We start from the raw sequence: 27,096 nt of genomic DNA, 5'->3' as shown, positions 1-27,096 counted from the left end.
GGAGGCGGGACTTCCGGTCCATCGGGTGTAAGTCCTCAAGAGGCGGAAGCGCAGCGGGGGCGGGAAGGTGGTATAACGCCGCCTTGAGCTCGGTTTGCCGGTCTTTAAGTGGTCGCTCCCCCTTGGAGAACGCGACCAGAAGGCGAGGCGGTCCCGGGCTCTCTAGCTTCGCGGTAAGTAGGACCGCTTGGCGGCGCCGGGGATGAAGGTGTGTGGCCCCGGCGCTGACCTGCTGCCGCCGTCCCTTGCTGCAGGGCAGTGGCCTCCCCGCCAGCCTTGCCTCCCAGCATTTCTCACTCCCCCTCCTCTCCTTGGTATCAGCCGCAGCCCCCGCCCTGCCTGCCCTCCACGCACGCCCCCCGCCCCGGGACCTTTCTGAGACGCAGGTCCAGCCCTGTCACATCCCTGATTGACGTTCCCCGTCACAAGATGGCCCTCTTGTCCCTCCCGTCCTAAGCCGGCTTCGCTCGCTCTGTGCTTCAGCTGCAGGAGACACCTAATATTATGTCGTTCCAAACCGACATCTGTTTGCTCACTCTTGTACTTTCCCGCTTACCCCAGAAGGCATCCCTCGTCACGCCGGTAGAATCAGTTCATCTCTGCTTCCGGAGCACTGTTTACTCCATGTAAAGAGCGCGTTTGTTAAACTTTTTTAGTACGGTTGCTTGAATGAGACTCTCTTTTTCCACCGGATTATATGTTTCTTGAGGGCGGGAGTAGGGTCTTGATGATTTGGGATCTCCCCAGGGCCTAGTACAAAATCACGAAGTTTGGAAGCTAACAGTCCAAAGTTTTCGCACTAGCTTTGTGACCTTGGACACGATCTCCCTATCTAGGAAGTGGTGATAAATAAAATAATTTCAATCATCTTACAGATCTTGCATGGTGCAGAGTATGTACGCGATAAATATTCGGCTCTTTTTCCTTTCTAGCTTTCAGTATACACAGTAGTTGCTGGGTACGTTTTTTAAATGAATCGAGAGGCACTACAGATGAGTGATTTTTCTTCCTAGCTCTGTGATTGTATTGATGCTATCAGTTACTTGATACATTTGGTAGTATTTGGTAAACACAATCTAATGAAGTAATTAAAGACAGTAATGGTGAATGTTGGTTTCAACATCTGCAAGAATAAACATTTAACCTTCACGCTCTAATTAAATAACTTGAGGCGTTTGATTTAAGTCTGTGTGCCCTTCAGACATGTTTCTGAAGAGATGAAGATATGTGTCTGCACATTATTTTTTACAGGTGATTGTAAAGTGCAGACCACTTGCCACGGAACATAGTTGAAACAGAAAATAGGAATATGGCAGCAAACCCTTCAGGACAAGGTAAATCCTAGGAACTTTTTCCTCATGTAGTAAAGTATTTTGATAGAAAATTTAGCATAGGGCCGTTACTAGAGCCAGAATTAAAAATGAATAGCCAAGTAAAACCCCATATTTGAAGCAAGTCCAACGTTTCATCAGATATGTAACATCCTTAATAGCTATTAATCCTATATATTAATCTGTTAATATTATTCACACTGTAAACCTTAAGTCCTCCTCGGACATTTGTGTTCTCGTGCTCTTTTACTTGAGATTAGAACCACTTTTAAAGAAGTTATATTGTCACTAAGCAATATCCACTCTTTTATTTTCATTTGCTCAAAAAACTTTTCATACACGTTTCACCTGTGTTAAGAACTCTCTAAAACAAGTCACGTTAGATACATCCCAAATAAGGAGTTTTTATTTAAAAATAAGTTTTCAAAAGTAAAATTTAATCTCTAGAAAGCATTAAATTCCACTTTGTAAGTTGTCTCCTGCTTAAGAACTTCATATCAAGTCTAAACTCCTTATTTGATGCATCATATTTTTTGATTAATCTTAGTCTTGTTTTATTTTAAGCGTCATATAAACGTGTTTGTGTCCAGTTGTTTACACTCACTGTACTGTCTGTGAGAGTCATCCATGTTATGCCATGTATCAATAGTTCATTCTTTTTTATTGCAGACTAGTATTCCATTGTATGAATTTACCACAACTTATTTATTCATTCCTTTTTGGAGACTTTGGGTTTCTATCAGTTTTGGCCATTGTGAATAAAGCTGCTTTGAATATTCGTTTGTAAGTCTTTTCGCAGATATTTGGACGAGTATCTAGGAATGGAGCAGCTGAGTGTATAGTTTACTTTATGGAAAACTGCCAACGCTTTTCCCAAAGCGGACGTACTTTACATTCCCTCTAGTAAAGTGTGAGAATTCTGGTTGCTCCATATATAGCATTGTTGGTCTTTTCAATTTTAGCCACTTTAGAGGGTGTAAAGTGACATCTCATTGTAGTATTAACTTGGATTTCCCTGATGACAAATGTTGGACACTCTTTTATGTGCTTATTGGCCATTGCAGATCTTCCTCTGTGAAGTGTTTGTTCAAGCCTTCTGCTTATTTTTTTAAATTTGGGTTCTTTTTATTATCAACTTTTTTTTAAGAGTCTAGATACTGGTCCTCTGTCACTGCTAATTGCATCATCTAGATCATCTTTGAGTTGGTTTCTGTTGACTGCATTTTTTTTGAGAATGGGTCACATTTTCCTTTTTCTTATTATACTTAGTGATTTGTTATTGAATACTGGATATTATGACTAATACCTTGTAGAGACTCTGAATTCTGTTATATTCCTCTGAAATGTGATTTTCATTCTAGCAGATGGCTTGGCTCAACTCATACTCCAAACTCTTGTCTCCCTTATGTTGGGCAGCAGCTGAAATCTCTGCTCATTCTTTAAAGCTTCCAGTTGCTGCTTTAGTGCTTTATTTGTCTCCCCCATGTATGTGTAGTTTAGCAGAAAGCTAAAACTTTGGGTGGATTTTATAGGCATGTTTTAGGCTTTACTCCTTCTGCCTTTCCCTCTCAAGTCTCTCCCCTAATTTTCTGGTTACTCTGCCAGTCCTGAACTCTGTCCTCTAATACCTCAAGCCAGTAAGGTGAGGCTGTGCAAGCTGTTCGTGGATTGAGGAGTGCAAAAGGCTACCAATTCCCAAATTTCACCAGTTGCAGTTTCTGCCTGATTTTGGTCAGTCTCTAGTGCCTTCAAATAATGAATGTTTAGTTTTTTTTCCAGAATTTATTATTATATTTGTGGCAGGATTACTCTAACCAAAGTATTCTGCTAGTACTGGAAGTTGGAAGCCCACTGAATCTGTTTTAGTATATTAGTTGCATTTAGGACAGACTAAAGATTACATGAGTTTTATAGAAGTGTGGTATTGTAAAAAGGTAGCTCTGGTGATAGCTTTACTGGCTGTAACCAGCTAATACAATTCTGTTCTCTCAAATAACCAAGTGTGATTTGTGTGCTCTATGGACTAATCACAGGTCAGTATTCCCCTATGGTCTTTGACCTCCTCTTTTCACCAAGTTATAAGGATTCAGATTAAAAATAATTTAATTTGAACTGAAATGAAACTAAGAGAAGTCTATTTTGGAGAGAAAATAATGCTGCCAAAAATCACACAATGCAGTCCAAATGAAAACAAATTAAATATTTTTATCCCTCTGTTTTAATAGCACAAATATGCAAGATTTACAATTTGCTAGTTACTCTTTTTTTTTAAGCAGTTGCAATAAAGCACAATCATTTTTACTGTCACCTTTGATTGATCCATAGTCAAATCCACTATGAAACATCCCCTAATATAAATAGAAGCGAGGGCTTTCGAGTGCAGAGGACATGGGTTCGAGCCCTGGTCTGGGAAGATCCCACATGCTGCGAAGCAACTAAGCCCCTGTGCCACAACTACTGAGCCCATGTGCCACAACTACTGAAGCCCATGCACCTAGAGCCCGTGCTCCGTAACAAGAGAAGCCACCTTAATGAGAGGCCTGTGCACCGCAACGAGGAGTAGCCCCCACTCGCTACAACTAAAAAGAAAGCCCACACACAGCAACAAAGACCCAACGTGGCCAAAAATAAATAAATTTATAAAACAAACAAAAAAACATAGAAGCGAATTTAGATTAGTCCTTTGGCTTTTGTTGCTCTTTTGTCAGTGATATTGTTGGTGTCATGGAGCTGCTGCTATTAGGCACCAGCAGAGGGAGTCCGTATCATGTTCTGCGACTTCTAGACTTTCAGTGAAAATTTAAAATTCTTATTTATTTGGATCTATTGCATTTTACTCTATATTATTTCTGTACTGTTTATGTGTATGGGAACTACTAATTGTGGAGATTGAATGCCAAGTTCCATAATTATCTTATAATGATAACTGAAAGAACAATGACTTAAGAAATCTTCATCTGTGTGTTGTAATTTATTAATGTCCCTGGTGGAGGGGACACAGGCCCTCTTTCAGATCTAGCAGTCTATTATACTATAGTAGTAATCTGAACTGCTAAATTTCACAAGCTCTTGGCAGACAGTTACTGAAGTCTCATATTCTTAGCATCCATCATAGTGTGGAACATTCAATAGGTTCATAATAATTATTTGATTGATAAGAAGTAACATTTTGAGAATTTAATATGTAGAGGCAGATTGTCAAACTGGAATTTGGCCAAGGTACCATTCCTAAGTAAAGAGGCTCTCATTATTGGTAAATATCAAGATCCTGTGATTATGTGCTGGCAGTTGGGAGATTGGTCTAACCTGATTTCAGATACACAGAGAAACCTGGTGAAAAACTGAGTAAAGAATGTGAATTCTCGGGACTTCCCTGGTGGCACAGTGGTTAAGAATCCACCCACCGGTGCAGGGGACATGGGTTCGATCCCTGGTCGGGGAAGATCCCACATGCTGCAGAGCAACTAAGCCCGTGTGCCACAACTACTGAGCCTGAGCTCTAGAGCCCATGAGCCACAACTACTGCACCCGTGTGCCACAACTACTGAAGCCCGTGCACCTAGAGCGTGTGCTTCGCAACAAGAGAACCCCCCGCTCGATGCAACTAGAGAAAGCCTGCACGCAGCAACGAAGACCAAATGCAGCCGTAAATAAATAAATAAAAAATAGCGATTGCTCTCAATTAAAAAAAAAGTGAATTCTTTTGATTCTTTTATAGTTATATCAAAATGCTTAGAGTAATAACTATAAGCCCTGCAGTTCAAGTGGTGGGAACTATTGATTTGGGGCCAGTTTGGATGCTCTTAGCTATGATTTTAGGGCTCTGTGTAAGAATGGAACATAGCTCCTGGGAGGTGTCTTGCTTGACCTCAGACCCAAGTACAAGTTTCACCTAAACCACCTGTGGTCCAGAAGGAAAGCAGATTTACCCTTCAGGCTTGTACTAAGGTATGCAGCCTCTCAATTAAGAATTTATCTTAGTGATGCATAAAAATCATCTTAAAATTCTTGTCTGTACATGTTTAAAGATGAGAGTGGACACAAAGACACAATTTGGAGTTTGTTTTTTAAAGCTAGATTTCTTTTTGCCTCATTTTTCATTGCCAAGGCAAAGAGTGTACAGTAGTTTTCTGATGCTAGGATTGATCTGTAGGCCCAGGTTCAAATAGGAATGAAACTGAGTTGAGGCATAATATGACGTAAACTAGCATGAGATTGTTTGTATAGTAGAAGAGAGCTTGTGATCCCCAGGTCCATTCAGACTGGCCTGGGAGGCCTGTCACGTGAGTGTAATCTAGAAAGCTGTGCTAATCAATTGTACCCTGTGTAATGAAAAACAGTTTACTGACAGAATTGTCAGAATGGGGCTGACAAGAACCTAGTGAAGTTGACAATCTAAATGATAGAGAACACTAGGTAATAATAACAGTGATAGCTAGTATTTATTAAGCAACTACCACGTGGCAGGCAGTGTGCTAGGTATTTTATTTTTATTTTCCATATTTCATATAACCACCCTTCAAAGTTGTCACTGTTACGTCCATCAGTCCTGCATAGTGAGGTAATTTTCCCAATATTAAATAGTAACTGGTAATACTGAGATGAGAACCCAAATTGAATCTGTGTCCAAGTCCCCTGTTCATTGTTTTCCCATACTGCACATTAACTGGAGGGTTAGAACATTCTAATTATAGTATCTAAAAAAAAATTGGGAGCTCTAGACTAGGGGCAAAAGACCTCATCTTAGTTTTTGTATCTCTTCTCCATCTGTTATTGAGCAGAAAATCCTTACAGGGAAATGGGCCTGTGAGATTATCTGTAAGAGGAAAAGAAAAATGAGTGAGGAGGAAAGGGTGATTCAAGCAGAAGAGATTTCATCATCTTACTTAGCTAGTGCTGAAGACAAGAAACCTCAGTGGATAGAAGTGGCAGTAGCTTAAAAGGGGTAAGTCCTTGGGGTCTCAGTGAGAGAGAACTTGAACACAGAGAGATCACCTGAGCAGACATTAGGGCTTATTCCTTTCCTTGATCTGTATTTTCAGTAAATTCCAAAGGTGGCTAAGAGTAGAATAATTTTTTAATCTTGCAAGTTACAGGAAGTGTTTGCCATTAACTAGATAGCTAGAAGACTAGTTACTGGTACTAATTACTTCATGTTAATAATGTTGTATTTTTTATTCTGCTAAGACTTAGACATCAGGCAGTCTCCCCTGAATAAGTTTGAGTTTTAACCACTGAATACATTTTATATATCATTAAGGAGTATGGTAGGCAGAATAGTATTCTCCCCCCATCCCTCCAAAAAATGCTGACGTCATAATCCCCGGAATCTGTGTCTTTGTTACCTTACATAGCAAAAGGAATTTTGCTCGTGTGATTAAGGTTAAGGACCTTGAGATGGGAAGATTATCCTGGATTATCCAGGTGGGCCCATTTTAATCACATGAGTCTGTTTTTTATTAAAAACATTTTTTAAACAACTTTACTGAGATATAATTTATACACTATAAGATTCACCTGTATTAAGATTACACTTCAAGAATCTTTAGTAACTTTGTAAAGTGTGTAACTTTCACTAATATCTAATTTTATAACATTTCCATTAACCCAGAAAGAAGACTCATGCCTGTTTGCAGTCACTTCCCATTCTTACAGGCCTGGGCAACCAGTAATGTACTTTTTTTTTTTTTTTTTTTTTTTGCGGTATGCGGGCCTCTCACTGTTGTGGCCTCCCCCGTTGCGGAGCACAGGCTCCGGACGCGCAGGCTCCGGACGCGCAGGCTCAGCGGCCATGGCTCACGGGCCCAGCCGCTCCGCGGCATATGGGATCCTCCCAGACCAGGGCACGAACCCGTATCCCCTGCATCGGCAGGCGGACTCTCAACCACTTGCGCCACCAGGGAGGCCCCAGTAATGTACTTTTTGTCTCTATAAATTTGCCTCTTCTGGATACCTTTCATATAAACGGACTCTTACAGTATATGGTCTCTTGTGTCTACTTTCACTTAGCATGTTTTTGAGGTTCATCTGTGTAGTAGCATGTATTAGTAATTCTTTTTTGTTGTTGTTGTTAAACAACAAATTATTTTCTCACAATTCTGAGATCAAGTTGTCAGCAGAGTTGATTTCTCCTTGGCTTGTAGATGGCCTGTGTCTTTTCTCCCTGTGTCTTCACATGGTCTTTCTTTTCTCTCTGTGTGCATGTCCTGATCCCCTCTTCTTATAAGGAGACAAGTCATACTGGCTTAGGGCCCACTCCCAATGACCTCATTCAGCCTTAATTGCCTCTTTAAAAACTCTGTATCCAAATACAGTCACATTCTGACGTACTAGGGCTTAGGACTTCAACCTATGTGTTTTGCAAGGATACAATTTAACCTATAACACTCAACCCTCTCAGCCTCCAAAATTCAAGTCCTCACATGTGAAATATATTTGCCCCATTCCAACAGCCACAAAAGTCTTAACCCATTCCAGCGTCAACTCTAAGTCTAAAATTTCATCTAAATAGCATCTAAATCAGATATGAGTGAGACTAGAGGTATGATTCATCCTGAGGCAAAATTCCTCTCCAATAGTGAACCTATGAAACCAAACAAGTTATCTGCTTCCAAAATACAATAGTGGGACAGGTATAGGATAGACATTCCCCTTCCAAAAGGAAGAAACTGGAAAGAAGAAGGCTGACAGGTCCTAAGCAAGTCCAAAACCTAGCAGGGCAAATTCCATTAGATTTTTAATTTATTCAAAGATTTAGTTTATTATATCAACATCAGTACTAGAACTCACATCTTTTACTCTCCAGTCTGCAACATTTCTACAGCACACATTTGTGTGCTGAAATTATTTGTATGACATTAACATATGTGGCTAATTTTAAGAAACTTCTGTGGAAAATTCATTAGATTTTAAGGCTTGAGAGTGAAATCCTCTGGCTCAATTTTCTGTCTAACAAGGGTGGTGGCTCTGCCTTCTCCTCCCTGAATTTTGTCCCCAAACCCTATGGAACCAATGAGGAAACAGTCCTGCTGCCTGGGCCTGTGCTCTCTGGACCCATGGTGGCAGTAGCAGCCCTGCTGACCCCTGACCCACCTTCAGAGGCATTCCTCCCTGTACTCAAAGAATGACGCATGTTTGCATCCAGACATCTCTAACATCTAACTTCCTGCTTGTAGAACCCCAGAAGTCCGACAGCCTTTCTTCATTTCATCCCACCTCTGTTCTCTTCAGTCCAAGCTGACAGTGCTTCTGCTGAGATGGTTGATTGGATCCATGTCACACACCCATAATCTCTTTAGTAAAGACTGTCCAGCCATGTCTTTGGTGTTCTCTCCTGAACACACTTTCTCATTTTTTGCAATATGAATAAGCTGAGAATTTTCGGTCTTCAAGTTCTGGTTCCTTTTTGCATAATAATTTCTTTTTCAGTTGTCTCCCTCTCACACTTTACTATAAGCAGCAAGGAGAAACCCGGTCACACCTTCAACATTTTGCTTAGAAATATCCTCAGTTAAATATCCAAGTTCATTACTGACAGCTTTTACTTTCCACAAAATACTAGAACACAATTTGGTCAAGTTCCCTGCCACTTTGTAACAAGTACTGCTTTTCCTCCAGTTTCCAATAACATATTCCTCATATCCATCTGAGACTTCCCCAGAAGCACCTTTAACATTCATATTTGTGTCAACATTCTGTTCATGATGAAATATATATAAACAGATGTATGTATAGCATATATATATATATATATATGAGCAGATATAGTGATAGACGCTTTCTGTACAGTTCTCTCTTTCTGAGATCTCAGAAGAATCACCTTGAATGACCATATTTAGTCTCTTCCAGACAATCTAGGCTTTTCTTTTTGTGTGTGTGTGAACATGTAGTATTTATTTTTTTATTTTTTAACATCTTTATTGGAGTATAATTGCTTTACAATGGTGTGTTAGTTTCTGTTGTATAACAAAGTGAATCAGCTATATATATACATATATCCCCATATCCTCTCCCTCTTGTGTCTCCCACCCTCCCTATCCCACCCCTCTAGGTGGACACAAAGCACTGAGCTGATCTCCCTGTGCTATGTGGCTGCTTCCCACTAGCTATCTATTTTACATTTGGTAGTGTATGTATGTTCATGCCACTCGCTCACTTCATCCCAGCTTACCCTTCCCCCTCCCCATGTCCTCAAGTCAATTCTCTACGTCTTTGTTTTTATCCCTATCCTGCCCTTAGGTTCTTCAGAACTTTTTTTTTGTTTTTTTTTAGATTCCATATATATGTGTTAGCATACAGTATTTTTTTCTTTCTGACTTACTTCACTCTGTATGACAGACTCTAGGTCCATCCACCTCACCCGGCCAGAGCAACAAGACCCTGTCAGCCACACAGCTCAGAAGAAAAGGGAGAAAAGAAAGAAAGATAATAATATAAATAAAGTTACTAAAATAAAAAATAAAAAAAATTCTTAAAATATAAAAAAGTAATTTAAAAAAAAAAAAAGAAGAGAGCAGCCAAACCAATAAATCCACCAGTGATAACAAGCACTAAAAACTATACTAAAAAAACCCTAAAATGGACAGAGAGAGCCCTAGGACAAATGGTAAAAGCAAACCTATACAGACAAAATCACACAAGCCTACACATACACACTCACAAAAAGAAAAAATGGAAAAAATATATATATAAAAAGAAAAAAGGAAGAGAGCAACCAAATCAATAAACAAATCTACTAATGATAATAAGCTCTAAATACTAAACTAAGATAAACATAAAACCAGAAATAAATTAGATGCAGAAAGCAAACCCCAAGTCTGCAGTTGCTCCCGAAGTCCACCACATGAATTTTGGGATGGTTCTTTGTCTATTGAGGTATTCCACAGATGCAGGGTACATCAAGTTGATTGTGGAGATTTAATCCGCTGCTCCTGAGGCTGCTGGGAGAGATTTCCCTTTCTCTTCTTTATTCGCACAGCTCCTGGGGCTCAGCTTTGGATTTGGACCCTCCTCTGTGTGTAGGTTCCCCTCTGGCATCTGCTCTTCGCTCTTACAGGGGGGGGTTAAAGGAACGGCTGATTAGGGGCCTCTGGCTCACTCAGGCTCGCGGGAGGGAGGGGTACGGATGCGGGGCGAGCCTGCGGCGGCAGAGGCCGGCATGACGTTGCACCAGCCTGAGACGCGCCGTGTGTTCTCCTGGGGAAGTTGTCCCTGGATCACGGGACACTGGCAGTGGTGGGCTGCACAGGCTCCCAGGAGGGGAGGTGTGGATAGGGATCTGTGCTTGCACACAGGCTTCTTGGTGGCTTCAGCAGCAGCCTTAGCGTCTCATGCTCGTCTCTGGGGTCCACACTGATAGCCGCGGCTCGCACCCGTCTCTGGAGCTCGTTTAGGCGGCGCTCTGAACCCCCTCTCCTTGCGCACCCCGCAACAATGGTCTCTTGCCTCTTAGGCAGCTCCAGACTTTTTCACGGACTCCCTCCCAGCTAGCTGTGGCGCACTAGCCCCCTTCAGGCTGTGTTCACGCAGCCAACCTGTCCTCTCCCTGGGGATCTGACCTCCGAAGCCGGAGCCTCAGCTCCCAGCCCCCACCCACCTTGGCGGGTGAGCAGACAAGCCTCTCGGGCTGGTGAGTGCTGGTCAGCACTGATTCTCTGTGCGGGAATCTCTCCACTTTGCCCTCCGCACCCCTGTGGCTGTGCTCTCCTCTGTGGCTCCGAAGCTTCCCTCACGCCCACCCCCCGTTTCTGTCCGTGAAGGGGCTTCCTAGTGTTTGGAAATTTTTCCTCCTTCACAGCTCCCTCCCAGAGGTGCAGGTCCCATCCCTATTATTTTTCCTCTTTTTTTTCTTTTTTCTTTTGCCCTAACCAAGTACGTGGGGAGTTTCTTGCCTTTTGGGAAGTCTGAGTTCTTCTGCCAGGGTTCAGTAGGTGTTCTGTAGGAGTTGTTCCACATGTAGATGTATTTTTGATGTATTTGTGGGGAGGAAGGTGATCTCCACGTCTTACTCCTCCACCATCTTGAAGGTCCCCCTCCCACATGAGTCTTTAAAAGCAAAGAACTTTTTCCTGGCTGTGGTTAGAGAGAAATGACCACAGAAGGGTCAGAGACATGCAAGGTTGTTGGCTTTTAAGTTGGAGAAAGGGGACCACAAGCCAGGGAACTCAGGCATATCTATAAGATGGAAAAGGGAAGGAAACAGATTCTCTCCTAGAGCCTCCAGAAAGGAAAGCAGCACTTGATTTTAGCCCAGTGAGACTACTGACCTATAGAACTGTAAGATAATAGATTTATGTTGTTTTAAGCCATTAAGTTTGTGGTAATTTGTTATAGCAGCAGTACGAATAATATACCATTTAACTATATGAGCCAAAACCCTCAGAACCATTCATGCCCCCTCTTCCTCATTCTTGACTTCTTATTTATTCTATCACTGCCCTGTTGATTTAACTTCCTAAAAAGCTCTTGGGTCTGTTCATCTCTCTCCATTTCCCTGGCCATTAACAACTTCTGTCATCTCCAGCTTGTTCTACTGTAATAGTCTCTTTTTCTCTTGTCTAGTGTATTCTCAACCTTGTAGCTACAGTGATCTTTCTAAAGGGGGAAGCGTTATTTTGTCCCCTACCCCTAATTAACCTAATTAATCTAACATTTCAGCTCTAGCATTACTTCCTGTAGGAGACTTCTCTGACACTGCTCCCCCTACTCCCAGTCTAGGTCAAGTTGATTCAACATTGATTCCTGTTGGTGGGGATGGAAATTGATACAGCCACTGTGGAGAACAGTATGGAGGTTCCTTAAAAAACTAAAAATAGAACTACCATATGACCCAGCAATTCCACTACTGGGCATATACCCTGAGAAAACCATAATTCAGAATAAGTCGTGTACCACAATGTTCATTGCAGCACTATTCACAATAGCCAGGACATGGAAGAAACCTAAATGTCCATTGACAGATGAATGGATAAAGAAGATGTGGCACATATATACAGTGGAATATTATTCAGCCATAAAAAGGAACAAAATTGAGTTATTTATAATGAGGCGGATGGACCTAGAGTCTGTCATACAGAGTGAAGTAAGTCAGAAAGAGAAAAACAAATACTGTATCCTAATGCATATATATGGAATGTAGAAAAATTGTACTGATGAACCTAGTGGCAGGGCAGGAATAAAGACACAGATGTAGAGATTGGACTTGAGGATGGGGGCGGAAGGGGAGGCTGGGACGAAGAGAGAGAGTAGCATTAACGTATATACACTTCCAAATGTAAAATGGATAGCTAGTGGGAAGCTGCTGCATAGCACAGGAAGATCAGCTCGATGCTTTGTGACGGCCTAGGGGGGTGGGATAGGGAGGGTGGGGATATTGGGATATATGTATACATATAGCTGATTCACTTTGTTATACAGCAGAAACTAACACAACAGTATGAAGCAATTATATTCCAATAAAAATGTAAAAAAAACACAAAAACCTTGATTCCTACAATGATTGTTTTTAATACTTATAGAATGTTATTTCTTTATTTCAGACTGCTCATCTTAGACTCTAATTATACATTCATTTGTGTAATTATTTGATAATCTCTATCTTCACGGGAATGTTTAAGAACCATGAGAACTAGCATCAGATCAAGTTGTGGCTCATCATTGCATCCTTAGACTCAACCTTAGTGCCTGTATGTATGTCATGGATACACAATAAATATATGTTGAATCAATAAATAACTTAAAACATGTTAAACTAATAGTGCCACAGTGAGTTTCCTCCAATACTGAACAGCTTTTTTTTTTTTTTTTTTTGCCCCACCACACGGCTTGTGGGATCTCAGTTACCCAATCAGGGATTGAACCTGGGCATGGCGATGAAAGCCTGGAATCCTAACCACTAGTCCACCAGGGAACTCCCCCTAAACAGCTGTCTTAGGATGATAGTTCATTTACTGTATAGTTGTGAAGAGTATATGGCTTGTAAGATAATCATTTGAAAGGATTTGAATATTTTAAAATATCTTTTAAAAAACTGTTATGAAAGCAAAGTAACAACTGTAATTGGAAAGTAGATTATCCATAACCCCACTAATCAAACAATAATTTTCATTCTTTAGTTTTAGATTTTTTTCAATAAAAGGAATTCCTATTAGTCCTTGTTTAAGTGTCATAGAGCTATTCACGCAAAGTGAATATCAGCTGTTAGGTTTTAAATGCAAGTTGCTGTAATGCTAGTTACTCCAGAATATTTTTAGTGACACAGAAATGTGTGGGAGTTAAATGTTTCTATAAATGAATATGGAAATGAGAATATATATGATTGTGAATGGAGATAGAGTTATAGTTCTAAGTGGAACTTTTGGAGTGTGCTGCTTTATTCTAAGATAATTTTATTAGGAAAAAGTTTAGTTATAAAGGAATATTAAGTAATTCCTACTGTACATGAGATAATATATTTTAACACTCTCATGCTTTTAAGAATGTAAAAGTTACATGTAACTTTAAGATACATGTAAAATAATGTAAAAGTAAAATGTTGAATTATGGCGAGAGACAGTTTGTGTTTAAAAAAACAATTCAGGGGGCCTCCCTGGTGGCGCAAGTGGTTGAGAGTCCGCCTGCCGATGCAGGGGATACGGGTTCGTGCCCCGGTCTGGGAGGATCCCATATGCCGCGGAGCGGCTGGGCCCGTGAGCCATGGCCGCTGAGCCTGCGCGTCCGGAGCCTGCGCGTCCGGAGCCTGTGCTCCGCAGCGGGGGAGGCCACAACAGTGAGGGGCCCGCATACCGAAAAAAAAAAAAACAATTCAGGGCTTCCCTGGTGGCTCAGTGGTTGAGAGTCTGCCTGCCAATGCAAGGGACACGGGTTCGTGCCCTGGTCCAGGAGGATCCCACATGCCGCGGAGCGGCTGGGCCCGTGAGCCATGGCCGCTGAGCCTGCGCGTCCGGAGCCTGTGCTCCGCAACGGGAGAGGCCACAGCAGTGAGAGGCCCGCGTACCGCAAAAAAAATAAAAATAAAAAATAAAAAAATAAAAAAACAATTCATGTAGTGATTAGAATAAAAGTTAAATTTTATATATTGATGCCTTAGAGTAAGTTTGTATTACAAACTCTGAAGGTGGGAGAATCTTGCTCTAGAAAATTATACTTAACTACTTCACATAACCAAATTGACTAGTTTTTTGCCTTATGTTTCAAATGTGAAATAAGCTATTATTATTACCTAACTGCTATCTGTTGACTTTTATATATTTCTATAATACAGTAAATGTTTTGTACAAAACTGACATGTAAATTAGTACTGGATTAGTTTTGAGCGCTCAAGAGGGAAGCATAGGTTTCAGGGCATAAGACAAGCTCAGAAAGTAAAAGCCTAATAGACCTGACCATACCCTTTCTCTGTAAAATAGTTTTTGTGGCTCTCAGCTGCCTACATGTAGACATTAAGTTCTTGAATGTTATGCAGGAGATAACCTTGCCTGGTTAGACTGTGGAATAGGAGTTGAGAGGGGAAGATATTTTAGAGACATCAAGGATATAAAATTGATTGGACTAGGTGATTGGTTGGATGTGGGTAGGAAGAAGGAGGTATTATAAGGATAAAACTCAGGCTTCTGGGTGGGAGCATGGGGCATTAAGTGAGATACAGAGAGAGGCATTATCCTTTACCAGGGAAGGAAGGCTATGAGCTACCCCTGTCTAATGACCGCTTATAATGTCTAAGGGGATTTTGTGCATGGAGAAAAGTCCTCATCACTGCTCATAATTAATGCTCAGTTTTTAAACCTACTTATAAACTAAGTTCCAAAATAAAATGGTTTTTTAAGCATTTAGAATTGAGTACAAGCTTATTTAGTTAAATTCTCTTTAATAACAGTTTAAATTACAATTAATTTGACTTCTATAATACTTCGCTTTATATAGTGATGGCAAAACTTACTATACTTAAAATTAAACCTATTTTAAAATACTAACCCATGGGTTTAATTAATTCATTTACTCTCTCTGTAGTACTTTGTTTTTTTAATCTTCCTTGGATTATAATAATCTTCCCATTTTCTTATTTCTGTACTTTCCCAGGGTTTTAGTAATTTTTTTATACCTTCCTAGGGTTATGGTTGTCTTACCACTACCAAAACAAAACAAAATTTCAGATAAGTCAAGGTTTAGGGTTTGTTGATGGATTTGATTCTTAGGTAAATCACAAGATTTGCTTATGCCTTTAAAGATGATTTAAAAGTTGCATTGGTGTGCACTTGGTCACTTCTGTAACTAAACTTGCCAAGTTAATGAGTTTTTTTTTTTTTTTTTTAAACTCATGCCTTTTCTCATAGATTTTTAGTTTCTTGCAACCTGGGGTTACTACCTGAATGAAATACTCTTCTTTTTCTTCTTCTTATTTTTTTAAAAATGTGATTAGTATTTTATAACCCATTGTTCTATTGTCATTATGAATTGCCCTTTTCTGGTAGCATTCCTGCCAGGAATTATGGACGTTTCATCTCCCAAGAAATCAGGGATCAGGTCTGTACCATTAGCTCTCTTCAGGATATTCTGCTAATTCATCCAGTTAGAGCTCAGGGTTTCTCCTTGGTCATTGTATGTGACCATGGGTGCTTATCTACCACTGCGTTTCCTTTCAAATGGTGTGTGTGTGTGAGGACCTGCTCTGATCTGACCCTCCTGTTCTTGGTATATAACTTGCTTTTTCTGGGACTATTTGGCTTATCCACAGTTCCCTATATCTACCCCTTCCTCCTGTAACTAAACAAAAAAGTAAACAGCTATGCCTTATGAACAGACATAAACTCAATAGGAGAAACAAAACATCTAAAGGTTAACACTAACCCAATTATTAGCATAATGACTATTATTTTACCTTTCTTTACCATCTTTTTATATACTTTAACTTTTTTTTTTTTTTTTTGGCCGCACCACATGGCTTGTGAGATCTTAGTTCCCCGACCAGGAATTGAATCCGGCCCCTTGGCAGTGAAAGCACAGAGTCCTAACCACTGGACTCCCAGGCGATTCCCTAACTTTATTTTTTGTATCTTTTTATGAGTTCATGGTTTATCATGGATTCAGTTTGTTCCATTTAGTTATAATTATTATTCTCTTTTTAATGTTCCAGTTGTTGCCTGGCCAACCTCAAGCTGGAAAGCATTCTTCACTTTACAAAGAACTCACTTCTGGATTCCTTTAAATAACACATTACAGTATACTTATCCTTCCATAATTATCTTACCTTAATTTGTATTACATTACTTTTAGGGAAGTTTCTATTATATAAAATCAATAATACCCATACTCTATACTTCCCATCTGATTCATATAATACTGACTGATTTATTTGGGTAACAGGCTCACCATGAGTATTAAAATAGATTGAGAATAACATAGCTCTCCTTAGTGGGCAAAGATCATGGACAAAGAAACTAGTGTATTAATATTAATTTAGAGCCTATAGTTACTAATTTTCACACTTAATTTCCATGATAACAGGGAGTTCACTATAGCTACCTGTGCTCCGATTGTCAAACATGCATGAAATTTTTTTAAAGGAGGCTGTTACTGATCAAGCCAAGAAAGACGTGATTTTTTTTAAAGTTAGTGAATCATATGAAATTATTGTTTCTGTAGGTAGAAAATGGTGAAATATAGGCAATTTAATAAGTTTAACTTACCAGTGTGCTACATTACTTTCGACGATGTCATATTTTTGTGAAGTGGGTTTTTGGCAATTGCTTTGATAAAAAACAAGTACTGTGTGGAACAGGGAACGAGGATGGTAGTGTCTGCACTGATTCCCAGGTTTGCACAGTTATACAGTGACCAGGTATACACACTGCATTAGTGGTTATTTTAAAATGAAATAAAATATTTTTCTTTCAATTTATGGGTATTATTTTTTTTTAAAAACTACAAGATGTCAGGACATCATACTTATTAGGTTGTTTGGACTTGACATTCTATATTACTTTGGTAATGGTGTTTCTTTAACAGTATTTTGACAACGTTTCAATTATTTTTACACATGGCACCCTTTACCATAGCATTAGCACTCACAGGCGTAAGTACATTCTTGGGAGTTCTATATTAAGTCCTTCCTTAGGTAGAAGACTTCTCCTGAGGCAGTCCTGTCTATGAGGTTGGGTGGAGCCTGTAATGACATGTGGCATGTAAAGGCCTTATAGAGTTTCTTCCCTGGAAGATTAAGAGGTTGGCAGGAAGGAAGATTAGAATTAGGATTAGAATAGATGAAGAATCACCTGGAAGGCTTGCAAAATCATCTCCTCAGAAGTACCAGGATGTGTTAGTGTGAATTATCTGTTCCAGAAAGGAGTCTGCTATTACTAGAATTGGATGACAGGTTGATGGCATAAGCATGAGGGGGCAGAGAAGGAAAATGGAGATGATAAATTCCTAAAATGGCCGTGGCAGAGACAGGTTTTACCCCTTTCTGGCCTGGCCTGAGTCAGTTTACTGTTGCTAGATTTAAGAGCAGGTTTAGGGGAAAGTGCCGCAAGCCTCAGCTGCTTCTAGTTCAGCCCAATCTCAGTGTGAATCTCAGTGAATGCTCCTGTTCTTGTACATCCTGCGCTGTCCCTGACCTAACTCCTCGCCCCAGGAGAGGAGGAAATATGCATCCTACCACCCAGTTCTCCTTTATGATCAATATAAAGTGCTTAAAATCCCTCATGTGAGTACCCTTAGGAGTGCTTACTTCTGCTCTGCTTGAAAGCTCCCTCCTTCCCCATCCCTCATTCTTTCTTCTAGTGCAGTGATGCTAACCCAGTGATTCTAGTCCCCTGGGCTTTTTTTGCCTCCATAGTTTTTTTCCTAATCCTTTAACCTTTCCATTTGTTTTCTTCTAAATTAGGGATCAGAAACTTAAACGCCTACAGGTATAAACAAATCTGATAAGGACTGTAACAAGCTGGAGAGTGCCCAGCTAAAGGGGACAACTGTTTCTTTGTTCCACCTAGTTGTTGCCATGGGGGCGTCCAGACCCCTGTGCCAGACCTTGAGATGTTTCAAGAGAAGCAAGTAATCTGAGAATTTTGTATACAGTGTTTACATGTTGGCATTTAATTCAGATTTTAAAAACATAGTTAGTTGGATGCTGCTTCTGGGCCAGGACTTTGAACCTCTGCTCTAGATCTTATGTTAAAATTGGAGCTCAAAATTGAGCCCAGTATTCAGTATTTGATAAGGGACCTATCTGTTTGTACCCTGTCAGTTATGCTCCATTTCTCTCTCAGAATTGCTTTCTAGTCAGTTGCAATTCTCTGACTTGTTCCTTGAAAGACTGTGTGTCATCTCTGAATGAAAGCAGTTGAGAAAAATACTGTTTTGACCTGAGTGTATCTAATGCTTTCCCCTCATGAAAGAGGCATTCACAGAGAGGCCTAAAACTGAGAACTGAGAAAATCTTCACTCCCAGAGATTCAGCAGGATAGAGATTGGTCCCTGTAGCATTTGGGGCTGCAGAGATTTTGTTATAAAACAAATGCAGTTACCCATACTTTGATGATTAAAATTCTTTAGAACTAAGTCTTAAAAAAGTCCTCAGTCAGTATTATCCTTTGCATTTATCTGTGTATTATCCTGTTAAACTTGCTGGAAAATAGGCAGTAGGGAGACAGTAACCATCTAGGGAAACTGCTTACTAGTGGGTTTGTTATCATGTTAGAGAACAGAATTTTGCTTTCTGGGTTTCTAGGTAGCCTAGGTTTATAAAACAGCTCTAAAACATTTTATTTCTCTTTCTCGTCCCCAACACTCTCTCTTTTTTTAGGTTTTCAAAACAAAAATAGAGTTGCAATCTTGGCAGAACTGGACAAAGAAAAAAGAAAATTACTAATGCAGAACCAATCTTCAACAAATCATCCTGGAGCTAGGTATTGAAGAATAATGTGGTTTTTATATTCAGTGATATAAAAAATACCTTGGACAATATAACTGAAATTGGTTGGCAATGGTTTGTTTCTTTAACATTGGAATTTAATAACATGTTACATTTTATTTCCTAGTTAGACTTGAAAAGTTAGATTATTTAATTGCTTAGATTTTAAATATTTTAATTCTAATCAGACGTAAAATTGCCCTACAGCCTACTTTCAAAAAAAGAAAAGAGTTTTGTATAGTTTTTTTGTTACTGAAATTATTGTTAATGTCCCACTTTATAAGCATTATGCAAAATAGGTAAAGTTGCGGTAGCTTAATGTATTGTATTCCGTTTCTGCCATCTTAAATCTCTTCCCTGACATCCATTATCCCATTCAGCCACCACCTTAACTTTTTTTTATCTGTTTCTGTTATTTTATTTGCTTGTTAGATTGATGTCTAGTAAAAGTATAATATATAATATAGTATAAAATATTCTTCTGTTTCTTCAGGGGACTGTCCCTGGTGAGTTCAGGTATACAGGAAAGGACTCACGTGAAAGCTAGAGCTAATTTATATTTTTAGGTGTGCAGAGTCACCAGACCTCTTAAAGGAGTTGTCTGTACGTACTCATCTCTGCTTTCTCACTTATTTACTCTCCAACTCACTACAATCTGACTTCCGCGCCTCCTCACCTCCAACCCAAAGAACAGGTTTGAGCCTAGGTCGCTTGCAACCTCCTTGTGGCTAAATCTGGTAGACCAAAGTCCTTTTCTTGTTAGACTTCCTAGCATTATTTGACACCACTGATTGCTCCCTCCTTTTTTTTTTTTTTAATTGAAATGGAGTTGTGTTAGCTTCAGGTGTACTACACAGTGATTTGACATGAGCATACATTGTGAAATGATCACCACGGTGCCTAGGAACCATTGTCTCCACATAAAATTAATACGGTATCATGAATCATAATCCTTGTGCTGTATATTACATTCCTGTGACTTCTTTATTTTCTCACTGAAGGTTTGTGCCTCTTAATCCCCTTCACCTATTTTGCCCACCCCCAACCTGCTCCCCTCTGGTAACCACCTGTTTGTTCTATCTATGAGTCTGTTTTCTTTTTTTTATTGGTTAATATATATTTTAATTTTTTTTTTTTTTTTTTTGCGGTACGCGGGCCTCTCACTGTTGTGGCCTCTACCGTTGCGGAGCACAGGCTCCGGACGCCCAGGCTCAGCGGCCATGGCTCACGGGCCCAGCCGCTCCGCGGCATGTGGGATCTTCCCGGACCGGGGCACGAACCCGTGTCCCCTTCATCGGCAGGCGGACTCTCAACCACTGTGCTACCAGGGAAGCCTTATTTTAAATTTTTTTATTGGAGTATAGTTGATTTATGATGTTGTGTTAGTTTCAGGTGTATATGAGTCTGTTTTCATTTTGTTTTGTGTGTTTTGTTTTTTAGATTCCATATATAAGTGAGATCATATGGTATTTGTTGTCATCAATGGCAAGATTTCTTTCTTTTTTTTAATGGCTGAGTGGTATTCCATTGTATACAGTGCCCTCCTTAAAATACTCTCTTTCCTTGGCTTCCATTCATCCACTGTTTTACTATCTTGGTTTTTTTGCAGACATTTCTCCACTGCCTCTGTTTTTTTTTTTTGCGGTATGTGGGCCTCTCACTGCTGTGGCCTCTTCCGCTGCGGGGCACAGGCTCTGGACGTGCAGGCTCAGCGGCCACGGCCCACAGGCCCAGCCGCTCCGTGGCATGCGGGATCTTCCCGGACCGGGGCACGAACCCGTGTCTCCTGCATCGGCAGGTGGACTCTCAACCACTGCGCCACCAGGGAAGCCCCTCTCTTTTTTAAAAAAATTAATTAATTAATTTTTGGCTGTGTTGGGTCTTTGTTGCGATGCGTGGGCTTCTCGTTGCGGAGCACAGGCTCTAGGTGCCCAGGCTTCAGTAGTTGTGGCACACGGGCTCAGGAGTTGTGGCTCGCAGGCTCTAGAGCGCAGGCTCAGTAGTTGTGGCACACGGGCTTAGTTGCTCCACAGCATGTGGGATTTTTCTGGACCAGGGCTTGAACCCATGTCCCCTGCATTGGCAGGCAGCTTCTTAACCACTGCGCCACCAGGGAAGTCCCACTTCCTGTCTCTTGAATGTTGATATTCCTCAGAGTTCTGTTCTAGATCCAGTCTCCCAGTCTATGTCTTTTCACTGGACAGTTGCATTCACTTTCACAGCCTATAATTTATGTGCCGGTAACTTTTATACATGTGCATCTCCAGCTTCATTCTCTGTCTCAAGCACCAGACTGCCTCCTGGACATCTGCACTTTGATGTCTTCCAGGCATTTCAAACTGAGTATGTCCCACATCAAACTCATCTTCCCTCCCTCTCTACCTACTTAATAGTGTTGGCTTGCTTTTCTCCATGAGTGGTACAGATCTACTAGTAATCAGAGTCAGAAATGTGAACTTTAATTGTTTATTGTTCTCTTTTACTTCCATCTCTAAACATTTATCATTCTCTTATGTTTATATTTTGAAATGTGTCTCAAACTTGTCCATTTTTCTTTATTGCAACTGATGCTGCCCTGGTCCTGGCCACTCTCATTTTTTGCCTCAGTTACTACCTCCTGAATTTCCCACACTCTTAAGTTCTCTCGAATACATTTATCAGTTGTGTCAGTTAGGATGTTTTAATCTGGAAGTAACAGAAAACCAAAAAGTTGGCATAAACGTTAGGATATAGGTTAACCAAAAGTGTGAAGATAAGGTGATTCCAGAATGGCTCACTGCAGTGGCACACGAGTGTCAGCACTGACCCAGCTTCCTTACTTCTCTCCTTTCTGCCCTTCTCCATGGGTCAGCACCTCCTTACTGGTCAAAATATGACTGCAGTAGCCTAGGCATCACTGTACACCGAGCCCCCGTAGAGGCAAGAGCCAGAAAGGTTCCTCTCCTGTGTCCATTTTGTAAGAGTGAGGAAAACGTTCTCAAAGCCTTCACGCAGACTACCCGTGAAGTCTAGCTGCCCAGAATCGTGAACCTTTCTCTTGCCTAAGCAGGAAACCAGCAAGGGAAATGGTATTGTCTTATACCAATCAAAGTTCACCCCCTGGGGGATAACCTGGCCCACCATGAAGAATGGGACCAGCGATAATTGAACTAAGTGTGGGTTCCATTAGCGAGGAAGAAGGGAAAGCAACCGTTGTTGGGGAGAGGACCAACACCCCACCACCAGCTAGTTGTCTGCCACAGTGGCGGTCTTTCTGAGCTGCAGTGTGATAATTCTGATCAAGTCACTCTTCTGCTTATAACACTCTTTGGCAGTCTCCCTTCACTGTTAGGATAAGGTCTTCATTTCTTAATTTATTTCACAAGGCTCTACATATCCCGGCACCTGCCTTCCTCCCTAGCCTCATTTTTTGCCAACCCATTTCTCCCCTCCCGAGCCCTGACCTTCAGTCCTACCTTTGCATGTTCTACCTTCTGCTTGAAACATTCAACTCTTTAGTTTTCATCATAAATGTACCTTTATGATAGACCAGAGTACCTCAAATCTGTTTGAAAGCAGAGGACCATAAATCATCCATCAAAAGGAGAAAATCTGAAGCCCTAATAAATAATATAGGCTTTTCTTCATATAAATTAATGTAGACAGTGGGAGAAGGAAAAAAGACTTATTCAGGAAGTTCTTTTTTCTTTTTTGTAATCCCTATTTAGAATATCTAAAGAAAAATGTGATTGAGAAGTAAGGGAGTCTCTAAACAGTCAAGTAACTAAGATTCCCATTTCAGCATTGCGCTCTCGAGACCCGCTCTTAACAAGGACTTCCGGGACCACGCTGAGCAGCAGCATATTGCAGCCCAGCAGAAGGCGGCTTTGCAGGTGAGGAAAGTGTGGCTGACATTCTTGTCTCGTTGGAGATTTCCTGGGGCTTGGAAACCAGCACTATTCTTACTTTGTATTTCAGTGGAGCAATATCAATAAAAACATTCCACACGTAATTGCAATTGTTTGCTGACATTCAGTCATGCCCAGAGGATTTGAAGGACCAGATACGGCAGTAGTGAAAGTATCTTTCATGGTGTTGACGTGGTCATGATTGATTCTGTGCCACACCTGGCAAGGGACTGCTGCACACAGAAGAGTTTAGGGTATTTGGATGGACAGAATGATCTTGAAAAGCTGAACGGGCTAGTTTAATAGTACATATCTGGGCTTCCCTGGTGGCGCAGTGGTTGAGAGTCCGCCTGCCAATGCAGGGGACGCGGGTTCGTGCCCCAGTCTGGGAAGATCCCACATGCCGCGGAGCGGCTGGGCCCGTGAGCCATGGCCGCTGAGCCTGCGCGTCCGGAGCCTGTGCTCTGCAACGGGAGAGGCCACAACAGTGACAGCCCCGCTTAAAAAAAAAAAAAAAAAAATAGTACATATCTATTTTTTCAAATTTGTTGTGCCGTTATGTCCTTTGATAGTCTTACCGGTTTATTATTGTTGTTTGGATTCTTTTTTTAATGGTCAGCATGTCTTGTGCAGGAAATGTTTAAAGACTATAGGAATGTGACAATCTATCGGTTAAAAAAATTGTTCTTATTATGATAAACAATTTGAGTACTTCATTGATCTTGGATAATTTAACTAAGATTCCTAGAAACCTTGCACTAGACATCATTACCCATGCTTTTAAACCACAGAATCTCAGAATTGGAAGGGATATTAAAGATCATCTCACTTTAGACAACCTATGAACAGTCCTTTGTTTAGTGACAAGGGACGTCACTGGTGGTTTTCTGTTATTTATATGCCAACATTCTCTACAAAATGTTGGTGTCTTAATCACCAGTCATCAGCTGTCTTTCCCCCTTCTCCTTCCAACTACTGTCCTTCTTTCTCACTCTCCTGCTTTACTGACCAAGAGCAGAGTACTTTGGGACCTTTGTTGCTAGTTTTCCTCCCCACTCCAAGGAACAAAGTAATTCATGTCTTCGACTCAATTATTGATTGAAGAGAATCACAGGGGAGAGAGTGGGGATGATAAATTAGTACCTGGTGCAAATTGTTAATATGAATTCTTTATTATTGTCCATCTCCTGCGTATTTAAACAAAATTAACAGCATAAGAACTGATTTTTAAAACAAATGTGGTCTCAAGCACTCAGAAAGGATAAGTAATTTTAATGCCTTGGTTGAAGCATTGTGACTCTTAATAGCTGAATTGCCTTTTTTTTCTTTTTTTTTTTTTAACTCTTTCTCAGCATGCACATGCACATTCATCTGGATACTTCATAACGCAAGATTCTGCATTTGGGAATCTTATTCTTCCTGTTTTACCTCGCCTTGACCCAGAATGAAGAAAATATTTGTAATAAAAGTAACTTTGTAATATCAAATGCCAAAGCTACTATCAGTCAGTGCTGTACAAGCTGTGACTTGCCGAATTTTGATGAACTTTTACATATTTTGTTTCTTTAAAAGAAAGATATGTGTAAGTGAAAGCAAAAAAGAAGGGTAACCAGGATGATGAAAGCTCTGGAAGCTGTATTATCTGAGGAACAGATTTTGCTACCCATGACTGTAACTTTTGTGTAATGCAGTTTGATTTTTAATTCTGAGTCAGACTCTGAATTGGATGTGGTCACATAAACCCACCCCACCACCAGCTAGTTGGACTGAGTATATTATGTCTACAGTGGACTTTCAAGAACCATTTAAAGTACTTAACTTTAAACAAATGAGGGTGCTTTTTAAAAATGTGAACCAATAGGCTTAAATAAGTTACATTCACATTTTCTGTTTATAGAATTGATTTCAGTGTACGTTTTGAGTTTATAATCAACGTATCCTGAAATATCCTTTAACTTGTGACTCGTTCCCCTATTCTCAATTTTAAAGGAAAACCCAGGATAAGACTAAGTTACCAACCAGTCTTAAACATCTTTTATAAACCTATGCCACTACAACTTAGGTGACTAAATGCTATTAAAAACAATTAATAAGAAATGTAGTTTTAAGTTTTGTATATGCTCTTATTTCGTGTTACTGCATGAATGGTGTGCCTGTACAGTTTTACGCCCATTTTTGCTCTAATTAGAAACATTAATTAAAGTTGAGCCCCTTTTTAGTTACTGTAAAAAGGAAAGAATTAGGTTAAGCAAGTTTCTCAACATGATACATCTTTAACAGAATCCAGGGTGCTTATTTAAATATGCAGTCCCTACAGCTGACCCTAGTCCCACAGAATTAGTGTCTCTAATTCAAAGTCTGAAAACCATGGGTTAGAGAATTCAGTTGTAGGTCCCTGAAACTTAAGAGGTCATTTAGCTAACATCGACATTTTTTTACTTTTAATAGGACTGAAATTAAGTTTTCTACTATATCACAGATATAGTATTTTTTATAACTGACCTCATCTTGGCCTTGAGTTCCCATCCTCTCTGGTGGTAGCCTGAAATTTAAACTTGAGATTCCAGTTTGGGTCAATAATTAGAAAAAGTTCATCTCCCTTTTCGAAGAGTTTCTTCTCTCTCCTTCCCTTAGATATTTGTACCAACCACACAGCCCATCTTACCTAAACTATATGAAAAGGAGTGGACAATTCTAGATATGGCTGTGCCACTTAGATTCTTTCTGTTGAGAACTGCGACTGGTTTTCTTCATTTGGGTGAGTTGGCAGCTGTCCCCATCATAATGGTCACCATTACAGCAAAGGTGCCCTTCCTTCTGCTGCCGAGGATCACCTGGGGCCTTTGCCTCTGCCCTGCCTCAGGTCCACACAGCTAGCCTTGGCCCTTCTTATCGTGGTCCTCATTTTCTTGAATTGATTTGACTAAGTTTCTGTTCTGTGCGATCCAGGAGCTACTGGCATCATTCTAAATCTACCGACGCGAAGGAGATAAATGGTTTGGATTGTATAGTTTTTTATTGTTGAAGCCTCTGCCAAATGTGTGACTTTTATAACCTTGGTAAAGAGATCTTTTTTCCAGTGGTATCTTTTCTGGTCTCAGCCTTTCAAATAGAGTAAGCACTTCCTTCACCCCTCTCCTTTGAGTCACTTACAAATTCAGTTCAGTTCCATGTGTATTTTTTAATACCTACTCTGTAAAGCTGTGCCCTTGGTGGGGAGAGGAGAGTAAGACTTGCTCTTAAAGAGGTCACGGTGGAGAGGATCCTACTCTGGTACAGCAGTGAGGGAGCCAGCGTCCCGTGAGTGGCACACGGGCAGTATACCCAGGCCCAGGAGTATCGATGGGATTTCACCTGGCAGGGGAGGGAAGAGGTGCTCTAGGTAGAGGTCAAGATGTCATAGTCAAAGAGAAGCAGGGACTCCGACAGTTGTGAGGACTGCAGAGGATAATGGAGGGCAGCAGTGGGCTCCGCCAGGAGCCCTGAGGACAAGTGCCAGCGTTGCTTCCCTCGGACCGCACACGTGTGTGTGGCTGACCCACTTAACCTTGAGCTTTACGCGTCACTCTGTCTCACTGTAAAACGGGCACAGAACACACTCTGCCTACTCCATAAAGTGTCTAGACCAGTATTTTTCAAAGTGCAGGTCTCAACACGTTACCGAATTGAGAGGCCAACTTAATAGCTGAATGGGGTGTGACCCGCTTTTTTTTTTTAATAAAATAGAAAATACCAGAGTACATGGCACGTAGGAATAGGAGGTTTTGTTCATGAGTCTTCCTTTTCTGTGTGTTTTACTTATTTTGTTTATTGTATGCTCCACTAGCATGTAAGGTGTTTGAAGGCAAGGGCTTTTGTTCCCTCCTTCCTTTTTGTTTACTACTGTGTTCTGCTGAGAATAGTATTTGGCATATTGTAGGTAGTTAATACTTACTTATTGAAGGAATTAATGAATGAATAAATATGACCTGGA

General features: G+C 40.5%; 1 protein-coding gene across 2 annotated transcripts; it reads left to right on the top strand.

Annotated features, from left to right (window-relative positions):
* INIP (INTS3 and NABP interacting protein) lies at positions 1-27,096 on the top strand. 2 transcript variants are annotated; one of them, XM_060102152.1, is made up of 5 exons: positions 1-173; positions 1,252-1,334; positions 19,129-19,231; positions 23,018-23,108; positions 24,476-27,096. In XM_060102152.1, the coding sequence occupies exons 2-5, from the start codon at positions 1,310-1,312 to the stop codon at positions 24,569-24,571; spliced, it is 315 nt and encodes a 104-aa protein (XP_059958135.1). In that variant the 5' UTR covers positions 1-173; positions 1,252-1,309; the 3' UTR covers positions 24,572-27,096. The 2 variants fall into 2 exon arrangements, with proteins under 2 accessions (XP_059958135.1, XP_059958136.1); XM_060102153.1 differs by lacking the exon at positions 1-173 and adding an exon at positions 12,869-13,015 and having other exon boundaries at positions 1,250-1,334.

Source organism: Mesoplodon densirostris, chromosome 6 (assembly GCF_025265405.1).
Source record: "Mesoplodon densirostris isolate mMesDen1 chromosome 6, mMesDen1 primary haplotype, whole genome shotgun sequence".
In the NCBI taxonomy this organism is placed as follows: Eukaryota; Metazoa; Chordata; class Mammalia; order Artiodactyla; family Ziphiidae; genus Mesoplodon; species Mesoplodon densirostris.
This window is presented reverse-complemented; position numbering and strand designations above follow the sequence as displayed.